Consider the following 26,820-nt stretch of genomic DNA (forward strand, 5'->3'; position numbering starts at 1 on the left):
TAATCATAAATGTCTACGCTCAGATTATCTTCATTTCTAGTTGCTCCTCCTCCAAGACCATCTCTTTATTTGGTTTGTTAAGAGTCTACTAAGAAGTGGACAAGACAAGGTTTTAATCAAATGTAAGCAGTAACAACAGGTTTTATTCAAGACTTGCAGTAAAGAGGACCTACTAGTTTTGGAATAAAGGTACTTAAAGTACTACAGCTTATGTGAATATAAAAGATCAAGGAGAAGAAAATAAACCAAGCAGTAAAAAAAATAAAAATTAAAAATATATTTTTTTTTAAAGTTTGAAATAGACCCACACAGGGATTTTGAAGTCCTCCAAACAATTAACAGCTACTAGGTTTGGCAACACAAGATTCTCTTACAAAATTAAAAGCCTACTTCTGTTACATAAACTGTATAAAACCGCTCAATAGTTAAAGAGCACTCTGTACAATTTTGTCTTGAAATACATAGAGCTGCAGCCTTCAAACTGCAGGAATTAATCATTTTGTCCTCTTCATGGGTAAAAGAATTAGCCAGCTGCGCAATTGTTCTGGGGGAAAATGAAGAGGCAAAAATAGTCAGAATTAACAAGATGAAGCCACTATAAAAACGAAATGCACAGCAAAACTCAGACCTCAGTTTAAACTAAGAAGCTATGTTTACAATATATTCTACACTTCAGTTGTCATTTTCCCTTCCCGCTCCCACCTCCCCCCATTCAAATATTCCTAATTCCATTATGGTCTAAATCTAATTAATTTCTAAACTTTCAAATACACCGTACATACATTTAGCAAAAAAAACATACTTAACATTCTTACAGCAGTATGGTCAGGACACAGTTTCAAAGATTATTACACAGTTATTGAGATTAAACCCTATGACTTTTTTTTTTCTTCTTCTTTAAAAGAGAACAGCAACCATCAACTTAGACAAAGAGTTTTAAAATGTACTGCAGAGAGCCTGCAAAAAGCAGACTTTGCCAACATCGGCTCTTAGCCCTAGAGGACACGGGAAAACAGCGAGCGCTGAACGTAAGGAAGAAAGAGAATCTGAGTGCGAGCTAGAGGAAGATCCTTCAGGAACTCGGTCCGACAGACTGTGGTTTTGGCTCGGTCATCCCCGTTGCACTAAGCCCTGCAAATCAACTTTGCAATAGTACGTTACAATGTAAACTAAAATTCTTGATACCAACAGTATGTCGAAGGGGTTTTAATTTTTTCTCTGAAGCCAACAGTTGGTCACAGAAGTCAAGTATTTTCATGGCTCTTATTCAGCTGTTGCCAGTTCAGAGAGGAAAAAAAAGTGTGTGTCTGACTCATACGTCTTTCAAGTACATGCAAGGCTCAATTGTTTCCAAAATGCAGGAGCTTGGGACCTTTTAAGACACTGAAGAAATAGGATTATGAGGAGAGCCCATCTGAGTAAGTACTTTATCCAGCCACTGAAGGGGACCGTGAAGATGTATCTCTATCCAGCATGGAGTGCTCGTTACATCTTGGCGATGATACTCAGCTCCCCAACCCTGGAAACAGAATCATAAGTGGGGAAAGAAAAAAAAAAAATCACCTTATTTTATAATATCAAATATGCGAGAAGCATACTTTAATCATCATCTTTCATACCAAAACACTCTAGCTTTCAATAGTCATTATCAGCAGGGTAGTATAACACCCTTGATGCACCAACTATTATCACACTTCAACAAACAAATCTGAAGTTTAAAAAAAAAGATTTAAATTTGGAGGAAGTGTCATTTTGACATCTCTTGATATGGAAGTCTTTAAATTCTTAAAGGCATAACCTGTGGCAGTGCAAAATTTCCCCATACCCCACCGCCAGCTGCATGATGTCCAAATAAAACTTCTGAAGAGGGGGATAATCAAGTTTTCTCTGCCAATAACAAAAATAGAACAAACTAGGGGGAAATGCTGCCAACCATACCAACAAATTAAAAAAATGAGGTCATAGACTGACATTATGGAAGTGGGGGTGAGACATCTGTCTGACAAGAACCAAAGCATCATTTACAGGATGGACACAATAAACCGAGCACTAAGTCAGAAACATTCCTCTTTCTCTAAGAGGGCATGGTCATTCCTCAGCAGGCTATTTCTCAAGTTAAGACAAGATAGGTTTTGTTTCAGCTCATACTTGATTCAGTTACAGTAATTACCAAAGATATAAGCAGATATTGAAACAGCATTCAAAATAATTTTGGAAGAGAACCATTTCTGGGGCAGGTCTGGAGACAAGGCTAGGATAGTCGCAGGTACAGTTTGCTCTGCGCTGTATTAATCCCTAATGAAGGGATGAGCCAGCTCTAAACACTGTGCAGTGCAACATCCAATATGCAGGAGGTCCTGTGCAACTGTTCCAGCAACACTGCTGTACAATTCTATAGGATACAGAGCTATAAACAACCTATTCCATTTTAGGAACCCTTGTTCTAACATATCTGAAAGTTTCCATCCTCCTATAAGGGAGAGCACTTCAGCATATTACCCCTCTTCATTTGACTACTTCCATATATGTGACCAGCCCTTTTATATCAGCACCTACATTGACACTCACACCCACATCACACTCTTGACCTTGCATGCCCCCCTAGAATAGAAAGGTTTGTGTATTATTCTAAATAATTACTGCAGCTCCTAATTTGGGAGCTGCTGGTCAAGACAGATTTAGAGGATTATGCTATCTACACTCCCACAACCGCTATGATGACTTACATTGCGGTCCCAGCCCAACTCTCCAAAAATACCACCCAGGAACAGGAGCATGAAGTTCAGCTGGGCCTCTAACAGAGCAGGAGACAGCATGAACCGTAACAATGGGCAAAAAAAAGGGACAAAAGCTGATGCTGCATAATGAATTGGTGGCTTTTCCACTTTCAGGCCAAGTAATTAATGACCTAATTCTTTTCAAAACTTACTTGTACTCTATCTTGCCATATCCCACAAAATTAAAAAGACAAGCTCCATGATTCCAGAGTAATTATGCAAATAATTCTACACACACACAATCTATACACATCTTAAATACAAGAATTCAACTGAAACACTAAAAATGTACAAGAGTCAATTCAATGAAATTAGAATACTTAACAGACATGACAGAAATGCTCCACAAGCAACTACAGACTTATGTGACGAAACACCTTCTGCAAGTCACCTCAAGCTTTCAAAGTCTGTGCGTCAGATGGATTTTTGTCCACACAGACAACTTCTTTTCACTAAGATCTGTCTCACACTTAACGAACATTATTCCATACTTAAAATTCAACAGCTATTAACAGGTCGATGGAGGGAGGTATTGGACCATTCAAAATCACCACATGAAGAAAAAGTAGTTTATTTTGCTTACAAAATAATCTCAAGCAAATGTTCACGTACCTTTACAAAACTCATGCGGAGAGTGCACATCTTAGTAAGCTCATACACTGTCTCAAAGCCATGGTTCACTGACTGAGCCAAAAGCTGAGCAAACTCTTGATTATTGAAAATCTTCAAACTGCAGCCACTGGGGATTTTGCAGACCGTGGTGGGATGGAATCCATGATGGTAGTTGCAGTTCCGACTTTGTACGAAAATACTGCTGTCGCTAAGACATTCAGCATACACTTCTCCACCAACATAATAGAGATGAACGCCTGGGAGGAGAAGGTTGACATAAGCAGGTTAGACAAATTCACACCGTGTATCTATTTTTCATGCTCTGTCTCCACAGAGATATGTTTCTGCTTAAAGAGATAAACTATAATTGCATATCAGACCATCATCTGCCTGTCTTCAAACTTGATTTTTACTTTTCTGTTGCATCAATGGGCAATTTGAAAGGAGGGTGTGCATGTTTGTATACATAAGGGGAGTCCTTAATTCCTGCATTTTAACCTGTTGTGTATTCAACAACAATAAACTAGCAAGCACTGCAGTAATTTTGATGCAGTCCATTGGATGGCTTGACCACTTGAACATTTTCTCATTATCTTTATGTCAAACAATAATTGGGAATGCAAGAGGAGAGAACAGAAACCTACTGCCTAATTTATAGATCCTAAAGCAGCCCCAAGCTGGAGTCGCTGGAAAAGTCCTGAATGCTATTTTGGATAGCAGGAGTTTTTGCAGCTCGCTTTAATTCCAGAAAGCTGGGGGGGGGGAAAAATGGTCCTTATATTCCTCAGATGTATCTGTCAGATGAGGGTACACATCAATTTTATAGTCCTTTCCCCTTCTACTGCATGCTCCCTTACCTGCCACTGATGGCAGCAAGCCCCAGAAGAGCAACATACAGGGAGATGCCAGTAGGACTCAATTCCAAAGGCATTGAAAAAGCAAGAAAATTTGTCTCTCGTGTTTAAAAATGGATTTTTTTCCGTTTAAAGCTTTCACCTCCCACAATGCCACGAGTCAGAGAAGTGAACACATAGAATTTAAAGACTAGATTGAAGTCCAGCCAGAAAGCCTTGATTGTGCTCTGTCATGTAAGATTTTGCCGCTGACTATGCACGTACCTGTGTGGGTACATACATACTCCCACCTAATCTGCAAAAACATTTATGGCTATGTCTTCAAGTTTGGGATTTACTCCTCCTTCCTCAAAGGCTAACAGTTCTACATCATCATTAGTTTGTACACATTCGCGTATTCAATGGCATCCTTGTCTCTTCCATGCTCTGCTTCAGTATATAGGCAGTTAAGTGCTTCAGCAGAACTCTGCGTGCAGCTGGGTTACTTTCAACAGGAAAATGAATGAGGTGTTAAATAAATATCCTGATACTTGGTAAGATGGATGGGGAGGAAAAGAAGGAAGAAGTATTAGGACTTGAGTGGCACAGCACAGGTGCGGTGTACTGCTGAGACCTGCACAAGTAAGTCCTCATGTAGAGAAAAGCTATGCAGACCAAGGGCTCAGACTTGAAGATCTGACAAGTGTCTTCAGTTTCAATTCTTTCCTCCAAGGATGGAGGAAGATACTTCATTAATTGGCACTTGCAATATACAACCCACTGCTTGGGCATGCTGAACCCTCACTCTCAGAAAATTTAGTTTACAAATAATGTAAACACCTAAAAAAAAAAATATCTGACAGGCATTGCAGGGGGCAATGTTCAGTTTTGCCTGTCATTTGCATTATATGCAAGTTCTCAGGAAAAAAAGAGGACTATACTAAGTCAGACATAAAACAGAAGCTTTTCTCTTTTGCAGGACACTGTCACAACCATAGAAGAGAAGCACAAAATTCTCCCTGAAAGAATCACCAGCCTGTGAAAAACGTATTTGGAAAAACTGTTTGTAGCAGGTTGCCTCTCTAAAAACACGTTAGGATAGCTAATTTATGCTGGAACTAAGGCTAGCTAAAAATTTGGTGCCAAGAACTATAATTTTGATTTCCACATACACCAATAATCAAGATAAATCAAGACATTTCATTAAACAAACTGCCTTAAGCTCTCATTCTAATTAAGATCATGATAACCTTTGGGTGATTAAAAATTGATTAAGGGTAAAAGTTTCCTGTAATTATACACCAAGTAAGAACAATACTTTGCTTAAAAGACCTGGCCAAAAAATTAAGTATTTACCAACACAAGCACTTACCCCAGGTACTTGGGAAGACCAGCCTGCTCTTGAGGCAAGTGGCCCAGGTTGTCATGTCTAGGGGAAACAACCCCCTCCAAACCCCCAAAAATGGAAGCAAAGATCCAAAACTCACCTTTGCCAATGTGCCGTCTAGTGTTCTCAATAGTGGAGTTGCGGTTAACGTTGGAAAGCAGCCCCAGGCAAAATCTGTTCTTGTTGTTTGAAGGATCAGTGAAGCCATCCACCAGGATGCTAGTGGAAGAAGCGTGGAACGCCTCCCCGACACGATTATTCAGCTCATAGTAGACAATGGAGCACCAATGCTTCGGCTCTTCGTAAGCAACTGCCTGAACATCTGTAAAGCAACAATAGAAACGTAATAATCTAACAGCACTGGAATACAGGGTCAAGACGTAAAGATTCATAAACCTGCAGATTTTGGCTGGAATCACTGAGAGATGAGATGGATAAGCAACTGCAGCTAAATGAAGGCTCTTCTATCTTCAGTCATTTTTGACCTTTTCATAGCCACAGACATACAATAGAATAATTTCACCTCAGCTTTACTTGCACGAGACTCACAAGAGACAAGAGGTTGGCACTAGATATCAACAGAAAAGCGCAGGAAGCTCCTGGGCACATACCAACCAGTGCCCCAATATCCCTGCCACATTTTCTACAACACGCTATGGCGTAGGCCCAGACAGCAGAGAAACGCTGCAATTATACAGCTCAGCTTTCTTTCCAATTTAGTAGATGAACTTCAACTTCAGTTCATTTTACTCAACTACCAAATTAAAAGTCAAGTCTGTGCTTACTGCAAAGTTGTACAGTGACAGGGAGAAAGAGGATCGCACAATTGCATAAGAGACCATTTGTAACTTTGGGTACCAAGAAGTATAGCAAGATAGCTTAAACATACAGTCAGCAGATTAATCCTTCAGCATTCAGGGTGTGCACAAATCTTTCCCCTTGGCTTCTTGGGGAAAGGGTAGGAGACTTCAAAAACTAAAAGAGAATGACATTTGTCTGCAGAACATGCATGAAGCACATCTTCAATATGATTAGATACTGCTTGGGATCAGAGGCTGAACAAAGGCATAATGCTCAGGATCCTAACAATTACGTTGGGCTGAAGAGCAGATGAAATGAAGGAAGATATTATTTAATGAGAACCTTTTATTCATCAAGTGCTACCAAATGCAAAATCTGCGACTGTTCATCATCAAAAGAATTACTTGTTGAGTAGCAGCAAGGGTTTCTCAGAACGTGGCTTTCCAGACTCTGGTAACAAGAAGCTCCTCCTCAGCAGCTCCGAACTGAAGCTGGGAGTCATGCAGAATGCCAAAAGCAAATTCCTGGTTCAAGACTCTTACCCATCAAGCTCTACAAATACACAGAAGTCTTGAGGTAACACTTGTGACTGTGCACAGGGAACAATTTCTCCAGATGAGACCAAAGGTCTTTACCAAAAAGAGTCTCCCAGTGGGTGTCCAACAACAGCATAGGCTTCTTCAGGTATTTCCACCCAGTGCGCATTCAAGTGCCAAATACAAGCTACAAATTATTAAACTGCCTCCAAATAAAAGGAGGCTAGGTGAAGGGATGTGGTTGCTAGATGTGGTTTCTTTTACACAAAGGAGACTATTTCCCTGCTAAGCTTAGCAGAGTTGGACTTGCTGCTAAGACACCAACTTTGCAGATTAAAGCTCCAACTACAGGTCAAAGCGTTAAAACAAAAATCAGACTGCTGTTACAGGAAAACTTGTTTCTCTGGCCAGAGGTTTCCTTCTCTCAGCCCCACGTTTTTACTCAAATCAGCCAACTAAGACCAGTTCATATTTTCCTCTGTTCACAGATCGTATTGCTATGAGTTTTCTGACACGTGCAAAACAAAAAAAACCCAAAGAATGCTGCCCAAACCAGCACTACATAACAGATACAAAAGGTGGCAAATAATCAAAAGCAGGATAACACATCCTACAACGCTGTGCAAAACTTTTGAGCACAATGGCTACTGCTGACCAATAACTTGCTTAAAACACTTGTAAAAAAGGAGCTGGTCTTTCCTGATACCCTAGCATTTTCTATCCTTGTCACGTCACGGTAAAAAAAAAAAACAATTAAAAAATAATAAAAATCAGTCATTAATGATTAGTAAGAGGTTACTACACTTTTAATTCCCATGAAGATGCCAGCAATTATCAAAGCTGCAGCTTTGCCCCAGTTCTCAAAGTCAGGAAGAAATCTTGCCAGCTGGCCATTCTTACCGAATGAATCATATCTCTCTCACACAGATTTCATACTAACTTCCTTACATTTGCTTTAAGTCATGCAGAGCAGGTGCGTTTAGTCTCCCTATTCCCAGCATGGGCCAACAATGGAAATTACCCAACTTCATTGACAGGATGCAGCTTGTTAAATCAAATCTCTTAAGACTAACAAATCACCGTGAACAACACGCTTCTAAAAAGTTTGCAACAAAAATGCTGCTTAAGTTCACAGTAAAAACTCTTCTTTTATAACTTGCAGCAGATTTTTTTTCAAGTATTGCAATTACAGCATACATATATGAATAATAAGCACATGAAGACACCCAGAAGTAAGGTTGGTTTTGTTTCTTTCCAATGGACAGAGATGAAAATCCATTGTACTCATCTACTAGGAGGGAAAAATGCTAATAGGCACAATTTTTATTTTGAAACGGTTGAACATTAAAAAAGCAAGAAGAAAAATGTAAACCCTTTTGCTCTTTATCAACTCTCTTATAATAGAGGAATTCTACAGTACTCGTGTATTTTGTGAGAGGGACAAACGTGCAAAGGTCTGCAGTTCGGCATAAATACTGATAAATGTACTTTGGGCCAGCCAAGACTATACATAGACACAGAATGTATTGGATCAGTGAAAAGTGGAAATGCTACAGATGGGATTTATCGGATGCAAAACTCATTCCATGCAGAGAGTAAACAGGTTAGCACAAAAGCTATCCAAATTGTTCTAAGAGGGCAAATATACTTCCTGAAATCAGACATTAAGCTTAGCAACAAAACAAGTAAAAAAAAAATTCAAACAGTTAAATTGTTCATATGCTTGCGATCTTGATAATCATTCTGGCACAGCATCCAGCTTGCTGCTCTTTCTTGGCATGGGCAACAACCGTGTAAGCTTATGTGTTCTCTAAAGGGGCTATTTCTAACAATGTGATGAATGCACTAAATCCTTTACTCGGCAGTCATGGCTGGCTGCAAAGGCTTTAAAAAGCAATGTGTAAAAAGATGTCTGTGTCATAGTACACAAAGCAATAGAGGTTTTTTTTAATACAGATTTTAAAGTCTGCAGCAATGCCACACCTCAGGCAGACAGCTCTGTATTCTGAACCAAGTGCTACCACTGCATGACTGAAAGATGGAACAAAAATGGAGAGAGAGTGTGGAAAAACAAAATATGAGCAAACTTAAATGCTCTTAGGACCAGGAGAAGGGTAAATTATTAAAAGCAGACCATACTCTTTAAGGACTGAAGTTTAGAATTCAGGACAAAAACATAACAAGACAATTTTATGAGATGTACTGTCTCAGAAAAAATACAGATCCTCCAGTTGCCCATGCAAAATGTGTCTGGGTGTTTACATAACTGACAGTACTGGCATCCATCTTCTGATCAAGTCTTTGCTTGGAGAGCTATACTTGCCATATCTACTATAATCCACAATTCAGTAGAGTTTATATAGCTTTAATTACATTGGTTTATTGGAACAATGCCATCATAAGAGAGAAAGAGATTTCTTTCTGTGCACATGTGTAATTTCACCATCGCACACAGAAATGTGTAGCACCATAGGAATTCTTTCTGTTCGGTGACTGGTGGAAGTTCCAGACACAAAACATAAAATGACTTTGGTCCTTGAGTTGGTTGCTAGTAAAAAAGTAATAAACCCGCACATTTTACATTTTTAAAAAGTCACATGACAGCTTCCTGTTCTAAATAAATATTTACATTTAAAAATTTTTATCTCCAGATTTACTATTTCATCCCTTACAACAACAGAATAAAAATTACAGGGCTGGGTGGGTGGTGGTGTTTTTTTTTTCTTTTCTACAGCTAAAAATTTCAACAAATGACATACACCCAAAATTAAAACTCAATTATTAAAAGTAAGTTCTGAAAGCTCTTTACTCTTAAGAAGCAAAGCAAAAGACAAGAAGGAAGTGTTTTTACCTCCTCGGTGTATGTCAGGGGGAATTGTGGGTGCCATCATGTTGGTATCCATCGGCTGGGAGGTATCGTGTGTCAGCTGATCTTCCGGAGGCAGGTAAGCAGGAGGGGGAGTATCAGCTAAATATAGAAGAGGCAGAGATACACAAGTCCTTTCTTCTCTTTAAAGTATATATACACATACCCACATAAACAATTTTAGCCTAGAAATGCTTCCAGCCTGACTCAGCTATAAACTTCCACCCACCAGAAAGCTGAGAAAGCAATCATGGACCTTGAATCAGGAAAGCAAAGAATTACTGTGCATATTAAGCACAACTGCAACAAAAACAAGTCAATCCCCTCCATCAAGCCACAAAAGAAAGCTCAGCTACGTTTCCAGCCCACATTTTTTGCAAGTTGAAAGTGCCATAAAGGCACAAAGGGGTCTCAAGACGAGGCCAGAAGTAGATATCAAATACAGTAAATGTGAACATGAGTTGGAGCAGAAAACTTCCAGTTCAAACTTTTCTGTTTCCAACATGATTCTGTCAAAGTATGTAAACATCCCAGATATATCCAGGACCTTATTATTGTCATTGTGAAGTATTAGCTCTATTTCCCTAGACTGGAAACAGCAAAAAGTGTTCAAGAACCCAAATTCTACAGAAGTAGCTGTCTGGGTCTGGAATTTATCTGTCAGTGTCTCTTACTGGCTGTGCTGCCCTGTTCAAGATTGAATCACAAGCATAAAACTAGCCTGTGCACAACGACCGTACTCTCTAGCACACTGCTTTCAGCCCGGTTTGAAGCGTCCCAGCCAGGTACTCATGTTGCCCTCCAGCTGCCTGTTTCACTTCTGGGAAAGCTTCCCAAAGGGCTTCTTGGAAGCTGCAGGAAGTTGCCAATGTCACCATTTCCCAACACACCAGAGGACACACTCCTCCAAATCAATTACACAGAGGTACACACAAAAGAGAAACCCTTGCCTCATCCCTGCAAGCTTTTGCTGCAAAAGCTGAGGTTAGATTACCACTGTACTATCTCTGGTGAACGTGGCTGCTCCTCATCCCATGTTTACTTCCATTACTGAGAGCACGGACTGCAAACTACCACAGCAAATAATCACAGGGGCCTCCAAAACCCTAAAAACCAAATTACAATCAACAAAAGAAAGGAGAATCATACCACTGCTTTGTAAGTTTGGAGGTTTTTGTGGGTTGGGGTTTTTTTGTTGAGAAAATACATGTACACGAAACCTATTGAACTGCTTATTGTTTAGGAGATACTCTGTTGAGAGCTTTATGCTGGCAGGTACCTTGGCAATTCCCTTACTTGGATACCCTCAGTTGGACAAGAGAGCAGCAGAGAAAGACAGACATGACAACAGGGCTGCATTAAAAGCTTAACAGTCTACATCGGAGCTTAAGTCTCCTGTTTTACTAAGTTTTAAATGTTCATGTGTGTGCAAACATCATGTTAGTGATGCACATATAGGGAAATAAGATTGTAAGGCCACAGGCAACAAATTCGCCAGTATCTAGAAAGTCTGCAAGATGTTTGGATAACTGCTTTGCTTTTTTTTTTATATTTTCCAAAAGTCAGCCTCTTTCCCCATTAGTGCAAGACGGACAACTGTCCAGAGCTAAGCATCAAGGACGTCAGTATCTTGACCTCCCCTTTAACTGAATTTTGTCACTACAGCTGCTGACTTGTCTTTACAGGCATGCAGACAGAACAGACCCTCAAAGGTCAAGTGAGCTTCCACAAGCCAGTGTTCAGGAAGACCTTGTTAGAGAAGGCTTTATCTCTGCTGGAAGAGCCCCAACCACACCAATTTTTTTTTTTTTTTTTTTTAATGAGAAAGAGAGAGAGAGAGAGACGGAAAGACAGCTGGTTTTATGGCAACTTTTCCCATTTTTTTAGAAAAGCCAATACAAACTCTCTTTCCTTCCCTTCTGCCTCTGCAAATTCAGTAGTCCTCACTCACAAGAGAAAAATTTTAGAGAAACAACTAGCAGCAGCAGCAATCTACGGATGTTAATTTCACATAATAGAAAACAGATTTTCACAAGTCTGCCGCTTTGTTTACACACGCTCTGCCTCCGCCCCTGACGAAAACATGCAAACAGAACATCAGCAAGCATTTGTATGGAGTCCTTCTCCTAGCATTTAGATCGAGATCTGTCACAGGCTACTTCTGCAGTATTTTTATCCATCTGCATGTAAAGACCAAAACCAAACAGCTTCACAGAATTTTCTATGGACATCAGTCTAAGAAAGGTTGTTACTTCTTTGACTTTAGGAAGCAAAACAGCCTGAAGATTTCTTTTCAGGGTCTTAAGGAACTGTTTTGCAGTTGAAGTATATTTGTTTCTTGAAATTACATCATTATGTGAAGAAATTTTATCAAGTAGCAATAGAATGATCCCCTTGAGAAATATCCTTCTTCTGCAGAACTAAAGCCTTGTGCTGAATTTACCATGATCTTTTTGCTAACCAAGAATGATCTCTAGCATTACACTTCTTGTGTGTTAAACTCTATGCTTTGTGGGCTAAACTGTTGAACTGATCCCCAAAACATTTTTAATCCCTCCCTCTGCCCTACAAGAGTTTTACTGTAATGCTTTAACTATGTTTGAAAGAGGCACAATATTAAAATCCTCAATATTATTACTAGACAAAGTGATTACATACTCTTTATTACCTGACGTCTCTCAGCTCACTATTGAACACAAGTGTTGGTTGATAATTTGGTATTAAGTGAAAAAATCATGATACCAGTGACGTCCAACCACCTTCTCCCTTCTGAAGAGGAACCAAAGTTCACTGTACCTGGCATCTGGAAAGGACTTCCCGGGTCTGAGCTGGCTGGAGAATGCGGGTAGGTGCCACTGCTGCTTCCAGGCGAGTTTGGATAGCTGCTGTTGGGCGAGTGGGGGAATGGGTGACTATTGGGTTGCTGAAAAGAGTCCGGGAAAGTAGCATTGTGCGGCATGTGGGGCTCGTTTTGTCCCAGGTTGCGGAATTGGGCCAAGAGGCTGTGCTGAGGGTTGTACTCGCTGTGCCTTGGAACCAGAACCGGAGGAAGGACTGGAAAGGGAGAAAGAGGGAAGAGCCACAGCGTTAGAGATTCAGTTCTCAAGGACTAGGCTATACAGGGGGAAAAAAAACAAAAACCCAAACACATTCTTCCTCCCCTAGGGCATATTCACATCTGTCTTAAAAACAAGGTAGTCAAATCTAGAAGCGCATGTCTAAGCAAGAACTCTTTTCCTTATGTCCGGTTCCTGCACTGCTTGCATTCATAGTGATCATGCTAGCTACCTGGTTTGCCAGATGGGAGCTTGTTTTCACAGAGGGCCAGTGAAGAAGAGCCAAGAACAAACCACAACTCTGCGTTTCAGGCTTATTCGCAAAGGAACGCTGGGAAGTAAGCGCGTTACAATGCTGACACGCAGTTCATTTTGGTGCACTTGCAATCCTGCTAATCATGTTAATGGCCTGTAACCCCAAACCTTGCTAATAAGGACAGATATTTTTTCTGAAGACAATACTAATAGGCCTTGAACTCAGTCTGGTCCCAACAGCTGTAATTTTATTTTTAACCTGGACTATGTTCTTACAAGTTAGTATTAAAACAGCTACGAACTCTTCAAGTCAGTTTACAAAATGTGCCATTTAAACAAAATTATGTCATTCAAAAAAACCCAACTAAGCAGCAATTGAGCTCCAACTATATGTTACTATGGGATCAGAGAAACACAGATCAGAAAGTACTGGTCTCACCACACTCCCAAGGCCTCCTCACCAGCGGGGAAACAAAGGTCTCTTTTTAACTGGGAATATGAACATGATACCAGATACACCAAGATAAAAGAATCAGCTCTTTTTCCAGTGCCTCAGCTTCTATCTTTGAATACCTCACAGCAAAGTCCAAACTACTCAAAGGATTAAAAGCCAGTCTTGTTACAGATTGAGATTTTTGGGTGATGGGGCGAAGAGGAGAAGCAAGGGCAGGGAGAGGGAGATTCATGCACAAACTAGTGGAAACAAAAAAAAAGTTACTCCTTTCTACATCTGCCCACCTTCAGCACCCTCCACTTCCCAGCTCCACGACTGAGCAGGACTGGAAGAAACCCCTGGGGTAGTCTGCCAAAAAACCACACAAACCAGCAAAAGCAAGCCAGGCTACCATCCCCTCTCCCTGAGACTGCTACCCTGTCCCCAACACCTGATGAGCACACAGAAGAGGAAGAGGAGCACGTATAGATGACAAGCTTATAAAGACATCTCTATCGCTCAGATTAAGAAAGGTGTTTTGGAGACAGCTGCTTCACCAAAAGGCTGAATTACAAACTAATTGCAAAAAAAACCCCATCTTCTTGCCAAGGCAAACAGGTTTTTCCAAGACACTGGGGCATCTTTGCTCTTCCAGCATTTTGCTTACAGAGAAGCATTCAGATATTTATGCGAGCATCCTGGAGTCTGAGAGTACCAGGACACCTCTCGACACATAGACTAGGCCTGAGGTCTAGGTCCATGTTTAAAACGGATACAAGAGGATGCCACACGCAAAACTCACTCTACTCCTAAAGCAAGTCACAGGTGAACGTAGGGAAAAAACCCACACAAACCACAAAACACAGAGGTTTCCCTTGCTCTTTTTTTGGCATATGCCTAATAGAGAAAATAAGCCGCCAGATTTTTGCCCACTGGTAGTATTAATGCTTGAAAAGTTTGATCCCAGAAATCTTCATTGAACATACACTAAAAAAACCCCCCTCACTACTGAAATTAAGGGTGCCTGTCAGAGTCAGAAGCAGGCTTTAAAGATTTAATCTGATGTCTCACTTTCTTAGAGTGGCTTCACTGAGATTCCAACAGATCTCAAATATTTGAGGCAGATGTCATCCCTACGCAGATTTGTTTAGATGTGAAAATTTTAACCAATTCCACTTTACAAGAAATCTAGAAAGTTCCTAATTAGAGCATTTTCTGAAACAAAACACATCTATCTACCATTCTATGGAAGTTCTCAATTGCGAACCACCCCAGGAGAAGCTGCATCTCCCTTAGCTGTGCAGACTGTCCCTTGCCTCTAATGCAACCAGTCTCCCACATCACTGGAAAAAGCCATTTAAAAAGTTACTCAACATTCAGGTGGACATCACCAATGCCCTCATTCACAACGTGGCCAACATCAAACCCAATCTCTGGATATTAGGATCTCTCAGAATTAAGCTTGTTCTGTTAAATCTAGCAGTCCTTTTGCAGCGAGGTCAAGCACTATTTAATTGTCATGGTCAACATTTGCTGGGCTAATAAATTACCAGTGAAGAAAGTAACAATGAGATCATGTGTCAAAAAGCATTTTCCCTTTCCTGTCTTTATGATTCTTCCTTACTGTTCCGACCATTAAAAACACGGCTCTCCTATCTTTTCCTTTCCTATGCATGAAGGTCAAACCATCAACTTCTCTGAAGTTAATTTGTGCAGAAAGTACATCACCTACCTTTCCTATTCCCTACCTCGCGTTAAACAATGACACACATGACATCACAGGAAGCCTCACAATTTATAGCATTTTAAAATAGCAGGAGAACAGGATATTTTCTGTATGTTTTCTGTAATTAAAATAAAGCAGTGGCAGGTTTTCCCAAGGTATAGATGCATGTTTTCTCCTGTTGGGCAGAACCACTGGTGAAATTCAGAAGGACCCAAAATAAGAACAAGTCTCCTCTTCCCAGCTCTCCCTCACATAAACCCACACTTTTTGACCAACTACTTCAACCTCAAATGATTAAATGCCAACTTCTTCAAAATATACATGGAAAAGGGAGAAGAGGGAAAAAGAGTACAACTGGTATGGATACAGCACAAATAGTCTCAAAAATATCACTGCAGAATTTGAGCGCTGCCCCTAATTCACATCCTCCCTGCATACACACAACCTTAAGTGAGGAGGAAAAGCCCTGAAAGGCCACGTCAGGGGGGGACAGAGACTGCAGGGCCCCAATTAGACCAACTCCAACACAGTCACTCACTGCCATACCCTGATCTCTCTGCAGCTCACAAGCTTTTTTTGCAGGCTAGCTGCTCCTGCCAGAGTCACAAAGGAGTTAACCCGAATGCTGTTCGCTCAGGAGCGAAGACTTGAGCAGGGACCCGGCCCTTCACAAGTATGGAAGGATGCCAGGAGTTCAAAACATAAAGGGGGATGCACACCCTTCTTGCTCCCCTCACCCCTGTGTAAGGCGCTGAGCTTCTGGTCAGGTTGCAGACCTCAGCCATATGGAATAACAAATTACTGAGGCTCAGTACAGCAGGGGAGGAGGCTGATCTCTGCTGCAGCTGCCAGCCCCAGGAAGAGGTATAATTGAAGGGGAGAAAGCATGAGAGAGTTGGCCTGTGCTAAGCCAGCACACCTGTTGCTTTAAACTAATGAAGCCATGCACATCTTTGCTGGGCGGCTCTCCGCAGGATGCTGCTCCAACAGTTTGCAGACCGAATTTCTCCCTTCCTCTTTACCTTCTTCAGCGGAAGGGAACACAGATACAAAAAAGATTTTTCTTTTTAAATTATCATTGTTTCTGTTCAGTAGAGATGCATATATTTAAAGGAAATATACTATTAAATACACTGTTGTCTTAAAAAGCTACTGCAACAGATGTGTAAATTCAACCTCATTAAAATGGTTAAAACCAGTTAATGGAGCAGAACCACAAGTTATCTGACAGCTTGATTTCTGTACTTTCTCAAACACCCAATTAAAAGATTTTATGGGCTATACCATGGCTAAATTTTGCCAAATTTTTGTGTCGATGTGGACCTGGAGATGAGAGTTAATACACGATTACAAGCAGTAATGCTACTAGTAATGAAGAGGAAGATACACCTGGAAGCTAAGGCAAGACCCTGTATCTGTCAAGAGAGCCTGGGAATTTGGTAGCTTGTTTTTACCATGCAAATAATACCCAGAGTATACCCGCACCAAACAAGTGGAACTGTATTAAAGAAATTACAGCTACAGGGCAATTTCACCCACAGGGCTATTTCACCTAAGAGCCAAGAAAACCAAAAATATAGAAGATAGACCAAAGACAACCTGGCTGTTCAGATAAACGTTCCAACTAACCACACGAAGAAAGAAATGCTTTTATGATAATCTAATGGTGGCCTTTGAAGAAAGCTACTGATCTCTACTCTTTCTATCTCCAGCATGTCATCCTGTTCTTCAGAAAACTAACAGGTGTGCTGTCCTAGAGTAAAGATCTTCTTGGTTTTCTTTTTTGTTCTACTTTCACATTCTGGAGATAATGACTTTAGCAAACATAGAAAGTCTCCGATTTATGAATATAAATTCTTTCCCCAGAAGTTTCTCTATTAAAAAAACCCACAACTAATCCAAGCCAAAGGACCTGTTATACTTTCAAAGTAGCATATTTTCTATCCAGATGGGTTTCAGTTATCTTACACAAGCCCAGATGAGAGCTTGTTTCCCCCAAGGGCTCATTTTTTTTTCCCTTTGCATGTTACATGAAGATTTGTGTAGGTATCTCTCTTTCCAGGTCTGGAAATTGAAAGACCAAGTAATGAAATACAACAAGGAGCCACATAGAAGAAAGCAGACTTTGACCATCCTTCCTTGCCAAAGTAGTTTCTACTTCTTCTGTGAGCTTTATAAAATAAAAAAAAAAAAAAAGAAAAAGAAAAAGAAAAAAGATGAGCAATTGCTGTTGCACTTTCTGCTCTTAAAAAACACGACGACTTGGTTGACACATGTTCTGTAGAAGGGTTTGTACAAGTCCTAATGGAGGCCCGAGGGCACTATCATTAGACAGTGCACTTTAATTTCCAAGCATCTTATAGCTGTATGTTCAGATGAATTTATGCAAAGCCACTCATGTTTTACCAGAAAACTAGAACTGCGGGTTGGGAAGGAGGGAAATCCTCACACATCAGTTCATGCTATCTGGAAATAGGTATGAAAACATGGGGCAGGGGGAGGAAATTGCAACTTGCATTCCACGCTCTAGATAAGAAAATCCTGCAAAGACGAAGTTGTAAGAAAAATGAAGAGTTAGGACAAGAGAAAAAAAAAAAAAACCACAACACAAAAAACCCAAAACACAGCAGCAGTGTTAAACTAACAAATTTCAACCCTCCTAAAGACTCCTTGCTTCATTTCCCGCCTTTGAGCCAGAGCAGCTGAAGTTGGCTGCGGCATCCTGGTGAGCAGCCCAGTCCCATGGTGGGAACCGAGCAGGTACCAAGGTACGCGCAGCTGAACGTGCTTCGTTCTGCTTGCTGTCTGTAGCATCAGAGAGTCACTGAAGCACGCTGACTGAAAGGTCTTGCCAAGAGCTTGCTTGTAAGCAATAAAATGCCAAGTACAAAGAAAAGTTTTAATGTCATTAGGTTTTCCCGTGTTGCCTAAAACAAGACCTGGCAACACTGAATATTCTTTGACCAGAGGATAAGTTCTCACGTACAAAGACACTTACATGTGTACGCTTAGGATAGAGTTTACTCTTGGTTTAAAAAAAATAATTAATAGTGTTGTGGCAAAAGCAATCTCTGAGGATCTAGCTACTTTACATTGTTCCAATACCACCTGGCTTAAGCAAGGTTGTGCTACTGGCTGTGGTAGCACAGCTTTGCTTTACCGTTTTCTCAAAAGCAGAAAAGCCAGTCTTTTAGACTTTTGCTCCAAACCTATGTTCCAGTAATTGCAAGTGAAAAGCCTCAATAATAGCTATTCAGCAGCCTGTTTTGGGTGGCAGACGGACAAACATGCCAGACTTTCTATTCTGGGAGAAAGCTGAGAGCTGTCTTGTTTTCCCAACTCTTAATTTCATTTTGCAGTTTCAGTAGACCCCACAGCTTGATTTGGCATTTTACATAGTTACAACTGAAGACTGTATTTAAAAAAAAAAAAAAAAAAAAAGGCAAACCAGTTGTTGCTTTACTGACTTGACTTTTACATCAGACGTCTGGTCTAAATGCATTTGGCAAGTAATATTAGTGCATTTCCTGCATTACAATATTCAGCCAACATTAGATTTTATTTGCAGCTGCTCTGATAAGCTAACATTGTGATTAAACTGACGTTTGTCAAGGCCAATTTCAGAATTTAGTACTAATTGTATGCACATTAGCAAAGGAGATCTTGTAAGCGGATTTCGGGGAGAAGCAGTCCTGATACAGGAGGAAGTTACAGTGTGATAGTGCGTATTAACTCAGACATTTACACAGCCCAGAGTTCAAACTACCTGTACGAAAGCCCCAGTCACCATCCTACTGAGTAGGTTAAAACTTGGATGCCTGGTCTTTTAAGTCAGAAGAAACATCTGAATCTGGTTAATTTTGAAGAATGGGAAAAAAAAAAAAAGGACACATATCCTTCTTGACAACTTTTATCCCTTTATTGCAGCTCATTTTTCTAACGTGGTGAAGTCAGACAAGGAAAACCCTGCCGTTAGACTATTCCTTCCTTTCTGCCTCCCTATTTCAATTCCTCTCCCCCAGGTTGGCTCTAGTGGGGAATTTTAGAACTGAATTCTGCAAAACTGAAATGAAGAAAGTTTTATAATACTTGCCAAGCCAACTGACAGTTGCTTACTATTTTGGGGAACCATCCTATAATTGTGCCCACCTGTTGCAGCATGCTATTTTTAAAGTTACACCCAACAGCAGCGTTACACAGCGATACAGCAAAACTTCTCAGCAATAACACTCTCTGCTCCCTCACCCCCAGCCTGCAGAGGTGCAGAAATCCTGTTACAGAAATCACATGGGAACAAGGATTTTTCTAACTTGGTTCTGCACATTAACTCCGAATGGACGCACTGGTTTTCCTCTCCCTTACATCCCCTGGAGCAGCTTCCCTTTCACCTTTGCTCCCCTGGCCCCTCTCCCACTCTCTCCGATGGCTGCCAGCGTTATCCTCTACCAGTCCTGGTGCTGTGGGAGCTGTGCCGGCAGCTGCTCCACTGGGGTCCCTCCAGCCCCGGCCATCAAAGCCCTTCCATCTGGCCGGAAACGGTGCGGAGGCTCTCGCATCCCCTTCTCCCAGGTGCTGGGAAGGGAAAGGCAGGAGCCACCAAGAAAACCCTGGGACCCCACCAAGAAAACCCTGGGACCCCAAAACGCCCAGCCAGACAAGCTCATCGTCCCAAAGAGACTCGTTGCTTACTCCCAACTTTTCTCTCCCGGCTCCAAATTTGATCTGGACAAACTTGCGGCACCTGCCGATTTGACAGTCCCAGGAGCTGCGTTTGAACCCTGCCGCTTGCCGAAAGCGGGATTAGCGATCCGACAGGCAACCTGCCGCAACAGGCTGTGTCAGGTTTGAAGCACAGGGGGAGTATGCCGTCATGGGTTTTTGAAGATCCTCTTTTCAACTTACCCTGTCTAGGATCAGTTTGGGAATATTAATTTTAAATGTAGTGATCCTAGGCCAGTTGAGTACAGGGGGACGAGACAAGGATGACTGACGCGTTTCATTTTTCTATAAAATACCTAGAGAGCGCTCAAAAGCACAGACCAATACACACAACCAAACACCTGTGTGATTTCAAATGGTGTTAAAAAAGCTCCTTTAAGCATGCCTTCTTTTCCTTTCACTGAGGACCAGATCGCAGTACTATACAGGGGAGCATTCAAGGAGCATTTACTTCCACAACTGCGTGAGTCTGAACTTGCCTTATCCAGGATTTCCACCATTTCAAGTTTCTTTCTGCAGCCCTGGTGCCTGTAGTAGGTGTGCAGCCTCACGGAGGCTCACTTACAGCAAACAGCAGAGGAGATCAAAGACAAATATGAAAACAATCAGGTTAAAGTCATAGGCAAGGAGTCCACGCTGGGAGCAAAACCAGCACGACACACCTACCGCTCTCCTCAGAGCCTGGGGACCTAGCCTGTTCTTGTGGTAAAAAGCAGCTGTACATTTAGGTAAAACGTTTCTTGCCAAAAACAAGCTTGCTGAAGCAGACATCCACTTTGAATTCATGGTTATAATGGAAAGGAACATCACGATCTTTAGGCAGAATTGAAAATTTAACCATTCTGGCAGTGTATTTGTCTGCGTCACGAAAAAGCAACTGCTGCTCATCCCTCGATTTGGGTGTAACATGGGCACCATCGGCTTCATAAAGCCCCCTGACATAGAGCAGACTGCTGCCAGCTCTCCAAAGAAGAGAAGCTTAACAGAGGAAAATCATGCAACCCTTTTTAGCTACACCTTATTGGTAATTGCAAAAAAACCTGAACGAGTGTAGTTATTTTCTGCCTCCAAGTGGCTGTGCTAACGGGCTGATCCACGCAACCAGAGTTATTTCAGAGGACAGATCGGCTGCTTCTGGACTGACCAGTTTTAGTACCCCCTGGCATTGCATGCTTCAAGCACAACAGAGCATCAGTAAGCACCTCCAGAAACGAGTATCGAAAAGTTAACAACTGCATTTCCCAAGGCAGGTTTAAGCTTACTCAGATCAATGAAGAGTGGGTTTCTCCCAAGCCTGACCCCTGAGAAGGTATCACCAGATTCTGGACACTCTCAGGAGATAGCATCCAGTTGTGGGGCAGGGGGTAGCTATTTACATAAACACTCTGCACCTTCAAACGCTTCCACACATGAAGCATAAGAGACAAGTTTAACTCCTCTTTTGCTTCCCTTGTAACATATAAACTCAAATCCTCTTTAATCTAGCAGGCTGATGAGCAAGGATGCTTAGTATAGGTAAACTAACACAATTCTGCATATAGATGGAACCAAGAGCTACTGTTCACTAGCACTTTAAGAAAATGGAAGATTCAGTTTCTTCATCTTCCTTCCTTCCCCCTTAGCTAAGGCAAAAGAACTGAACCTCCTCCCCTAGAGCCACGTTAGAGGTGTGGGTTGTTTGGGTTTTTTTAATAGCAGCATCAATTTAAGTACCTCTTCATCCTCCCTGCTCCCTATCCCATTTCTTTTGCTGTTAGAGCAAACAGGATCCAGGCTTAAAAAAAGAGATTTTTTTCCCCTAAATTCTGGATTGACATCTTTCACCTGATCCCATTGACATAACTGAGGACAGAAGCAAGCCTGAGAGGCTGTACCTCCACATAAACCAAAGGAATAAAAGAAGGGAAGGAAGTATCTCACAAGGGACTTCCAAATGTCATTTCACACATTATCTAGCAAAACCTGAGAGGTCATTTCTAGCATTTTCAGAGAGATGAGGAACATTGTGTTCACCTTTTCCTGACAGCCTCTATCTATGCTCTACACCTAATTACTTCTCAAAACTCGATCATACTTAAGGATAATCCCAAACCAGGCATAAGCCTGATTTCCAGATATCTCTAAACCAAATAATAAAACTGAGAAGAAAAAGCAGATTCAGCCAAGTAAGCACACCAATTCAGCTGAGCATGCCAGTTTTAAAGAGGCAAATTCAGACCCTGCCCTGCTTAATTAAAAGCTTTGCTTCGCCTTGCCAAGAGAGAAATTTGACAGCCATTAACTACCCTGCACCAGAAATAATTCTGCACACAACAGACGTACCAAGCAGCAGCAGTGAGCTACTGTAACACATCTCGAGGAGATATTTCTTCCTGGCAGTCAAGCAGAAAGTTGTATTCCCATCCCCAGCAACGAAACAGCCTCTACTTTCTCCTCTTATTTCCCATCACCTCCACTCCTTCCCACATGTCATCCGCAGGGCTGTGTTGGTACAGATGTTCCCGCAGCCACACGGCGAGCCCCGGCACTGCTCTGATCAGCCTGGAAGACAACACAGCATGGGAGGGAAAAAGTGACTGCGATCTGGTTCGGCACAAGGCCACGCAAACAGCTGTGCTGGCACAACACAGCGAGCAGGAGCTGTTTATGCACCCCGCCACGGATCGGGTCTCCATCACCTGGGGAGCAGCTTGCTGATAACGGGCTGGCCAAATGTCACACCATCACAGGAAGGCCACCCTTCCTCGCCTCCACCCCGTGCCCTCACACTGCCTTGCCCCATCTGACTCCGCAGCGAGCAAGCTGAGGGCACCGAGCTTGCCAAGCTAACCGTGCCAAAAAGTAGGTTTCTGTCCGTTCAGTTTTCTCCATCGACTCACCACAGAATCAGACAGGCAATCCGTGCATTGGAGCTTCTAGGCACCAATATGGTACCACCACATCACACGCACATGCCTGCCGATGCCACGTTCCCCTCCTTGCGCAGGGGCAGCAGGAGAGCCGGTGCTCAGGGACACCTGGGAGGATCCCTGCTTGAGACTACTGATAGTCTTCTGCCTCGTCTTGACGCTTTACAACCAGTTCCTATCTAGCCTGGCTAACAGAAAAATCTGTTGTTTGGATTCAGATGGAGCTTTGTAGCGGCAGACACACCACAGCATGACAATTGTCCCATTTTCCAAGCTTATCTTCTCCAGTTAAACAGCAAGGGTGGAATAAGATACCAAGGTAGAAAATCCACGCATCCCTCTGGCACTGTGAAAACTGAGATGCATCCATAGCACTGATTTCCCAACACAGAGCATTACCTGATGTTACGTATTTGAGGATTTACTGCTAATCCGTTCCTCAAAACTTCCACAACACTGAAACAAATCACACGACAACCAGCAGAAGAGTGAATGTATAGACGCCATCTCATGTACACACCATACGCTTCAGCTCTTCAGTAACTGGATCTGCACAAAGCAATTAAATGCAGACCACGCTGTCAAGCAGAGTCAGAATTTCATGATGTACCTTGCACACAGAACACACATCATATACAATCTGAGCTTCCAATTTTGTTTTGTCAGGAGAAAGTACATTTCCAGCGCTCCTTGGAAACACAAACCTTGATATCTGCTCAAGTCTGTAAACTGTTGGAAACAGTGACTCATGCATGAATTCCCACTACTCATTAATCTCAAAGCATAAGCACTTATGCATCAATAATGGTGTTTTAATGTCCTGGCAAAAATGGGAAAAAACGGTTAGTAGAATTTGGGAGTGACTGTCAGGAAATGAAGATAAAGATGACGCTTGGAGGACAGCAAGAACAAGGAAGGCACAGGAAAAAAGAAGTCATAAGTTACAAAGCACAGCTCTCCAAGCCAAATGGGAGTTCAGCTACCACCTGTTTCCAAAAGCTGTATTTTCCCACTCATCTCCATGCAATATCCCTCAAAACAACAGCAGATCCGTGGCTGACTAAATATAAAACCCACCTCCTTTATATGCCCAGCCAAAGACCTCAGTAAAACCACAGTGGGCTTCAACCCCGCTCCCGCACTTTGGCAAGCTGTCACAAGTTCAAGAGGTAACTTCAGCACGCATATAACACTGTACCTCCAGACCTGGATTTAACAGAGCACCGTGGCAGAAGTGAACGCTAGCTCCCAGTCAGCAGCTAGCTCCAGAACATTTTAACTGGTGAGAGCAGCACCTCAAGCTTGTCAAAGACTGAGTATTTTTCTATCAGCTCTGTCAAACTGACTACAGCCCTCATGCTTACAAGACAACTGCCCAGTTGCCTATTAGGCAATTGACCAAGAGTATCTAGTTTTTCGTGAAGAAGGATACTCTCTGAACAAAAAGGGAAGCATTTTATTCCTACCATCTCCAAATTGATTAAGTTACTGTTTTGGATTTTTTTCTTCCGGCAAAAATTCTGCAGCTACATGAATGTAGATATTTATATCTCATCCAAAAACAATTAAAAAGCAATCCAGAATTCAGGCTTACAGTTAATAACTTTTTGCTCCGTTCCCCAAATACAAAATTCCTAAGATGACTTAACATCCAAACTCCAGCTTTCCAACCACTTGAACTACTTAGCAGCACTCAGCTAAAATGTACATTTTAGTTAGACACCTTTTGAAAGTTTTATTCTATTTTTATCTTTCATATCTCATGGAAGTGACAGGACATTTACAAATAGCTATTTTTAAATACGGTATAAATAGTCCAAATGAGAATGTAAACTCAGTAATTGTTTCCAAGATTAAAGTAAAATGAGTTAGAACATGTCATCTGACATTACAGTAACAGTCAAACTGTTGCTCAGTCCGATGGAAACAGATGTCTTTCAGGAATCTTAATTCTCAGTATTTTGGAATACTGAATGCAAGCGACTAGCACAGACATATGCAGACAGCTAGCAGCACAGACACAACTATTTTACTCTCCTGCTTCTGCTTAACATGCAATTGTTGAGAATTTTAATGTTTGGGTTTTTTTTTTAATTTTAACTTTTTTTAAGAACTGTTTTTCCAGCACAGAGTTCCTTTGTTCAAGCTTCTGCTACATAAATACATACATTTTGGGTATTACCTCTGCCATTCACATGATTTCCAAGTTAGTATTAACACACCAAAGGGAAATATTTAACACCTAGATATGCATATGTGTTGCAGATCCAAGACAAATGCAATTTCCATCCGTAGAAAAACAATCTTATAACAATCTTATTTCCACTGTAGTTCTTCAGGTGTCCATGCCACTCTGCAAAGACAGCTTCACAGTTTATGCCTAACACAGATGGACTTTCCAAATTTAAACCAGGGAAGTCCACCCACACCTGCAGTGCATTTCTGCAGATGTTCCTGTACAACCTCACAAGTAGCCGAAGACTAGCATAGATACGTCCAAGACACATTTCATCTTAGTCCTTGGAAGTATTACCAGACAATAAACTTGCGTAAGTAAAATTAAGCACAGGTTTATCAAAAAAGAGTTTTGGCCTTTAAGACAGAGAGAATGGGTTGGACCTTGAAAAAGAAGTGGGGGCGTCGGTAACAGGTAAGCAAACTGCACTTACAGAACAGCTGATAGTAAAACTTCATGTGCAACCAAACATTGCTATCAAAGCTTTAAGTGGAGATGATTATATTCTGCTGCTAAGATCACAGTCTTTTCAAAAGACCAAGATTGTGGAAGATCCTAAAGATAATATTATCTTCTGGAGGATTAAGAAGCAAAAAGTAGTAGAAGTGAAATAAGAATTTGGAAATAATAAGACCACTATCACAGTATGTCAGAATGGTTTTCATGCACAGACTGCAATAATCCTTTACATTAGCTTGCAATGTTTCATACAGATTCACTGATCTGCACAATTCAGTGAAAAACTAATTAATTGAGGGACAGTTGTCACCAACAAAACCAGGTGATACCAGGCCCAGCAGCTTGAGGCATATACTAAGGCTGTGCCTCTGTATAGCGACAAAACATTTACACAAGTGAAGCATTCACCATGTGAAAGGGAAAACTGCTAATTAATGCTTACATCCACATAAATTGCAAAGGAAGCATCTGACATGTGCAAACAGCCACTTTTGCTTATTTAAGCTGATGAATCACATGATTAATTGCCATACTCTGCATTGTTCAGATAAGGTGTAAACGTGCAAACAAGAAAGAACCTACCAGGACTCTCTACCCGCTTGTAGTGGTAGGGATTGATGCAAACCTCCTTCTGTTTTGAACCAAAGGGAAACTCACAGCATTCCAGTGGTTTCAGTTCGTGATGGCTCTGCAGGTCCGGCCAGCGCCACACTCTACAGTAAATTACGTGTGGTAGCCCTTTCCGGTGCGAAACCTGAAGCCTGCCATCCAAGGAACGAGGAATTGTGACACAGTTGCTGGGCTGACCAGGACAGCTTAATGCTTTTTCCAGCTCCTCCATAGCACCTTTTTTCTTCTTCAGTTTTTTCACTAATGCATCAACAGCTTTCTCTGCCCATTTTTCTTCTTCATCCCCCTGCTTCCATCCCAACAGCCTCTTCACTGCTGGGCTGGTGAAGGAGAATAAACTTGTCACATTCATGGTGACCCCACTGTGGCAGTACCACAGAACCAAGCAGGAGAGACTGTCCTTGTCCTGTTCTTCCACCACCACCGGCGTACAGCAGATCGTGTCAGTAGTCAAAAGCAGCCTGTATCAAATAATTCTGGTCCTTTCTCCTTTTCAGTCCTCCAGTCCCAGGAAAGCAGCGCTGACATCCCCCCTTGACAGACATAAGCTCCTCATTATTCTAAACCCTTCCAGCCAAGGACCTG

At 41.6% G+C, this 26,820-nt stretch overlaps 1 protein-coding gene across 1 annotated transcript; it reads right to left on the minus strand.

The window, feature by feature from the left end:
• Positions 1-1,203: 1,203 nt before the first annotated feature.
• Positions 1,204-26,587, minus strand: SMAD1 (SMAD family member 1). The gene is made up of 6 exons (XM_009696768.1): positions 26,188-26,587; positions 12,609-12,866; positions 9,798-9,914; positions 5,710-5,931; positions 3,390-3,646; positions 1,204-1,519 (listed from the first exon to the last, which is right to left on the minus strand). Exons 1-6 carry the CDS (start codon positions 26,585-26,587, stop codon positions 1,376-1,378), a joined length of 1,398 nt encoding a protein of 465 aa, XP_009695070.1. The 3' UTR covers positions 1,204-1,375.
• Positions 26,588-26,820: the final 233 nt, after the last annotated feature.

The sequence above is a fragment of the Cariama cristata genome, unplaced genomic scaffold (genome assembly GCF_000690535.1).
Source record: "Cariama cristata isolate BGI_N322 unplaced genomic scaffold, ASM69053v1 scaffold2363, whole genome shotgun sequence".
Lineage (NCBI taxonomy): Eukaryota > Metazoa > Chordata > Aves > Cariamiformes > Cariamidae > Cariama > Cariama cristata.

Coding starts and splice junctions, on each gene's coding strand:
- SMAD1 (XM_009696768.1), bottom strand. CDS start 26,587: ATGAATGTGACAAGTTTATTCTCCTTCACCAGCCCAGCAGTGAAGAGG. Junction 12,867..26,187: donor CAAGCGGGTAGAGAGTCCTG/GTAGGTTCTTTC, acceptor CTCCCTTTCCAG/TCCTTCCTCCGGTTCTGGTT. Junction 9,915..12,608: donor AAGTCCTTTCCAGATGCCAG/GTACAGTGAACT, acceptor TTCTATATTTAG/CTGATACTCCCCCTCCTGCT.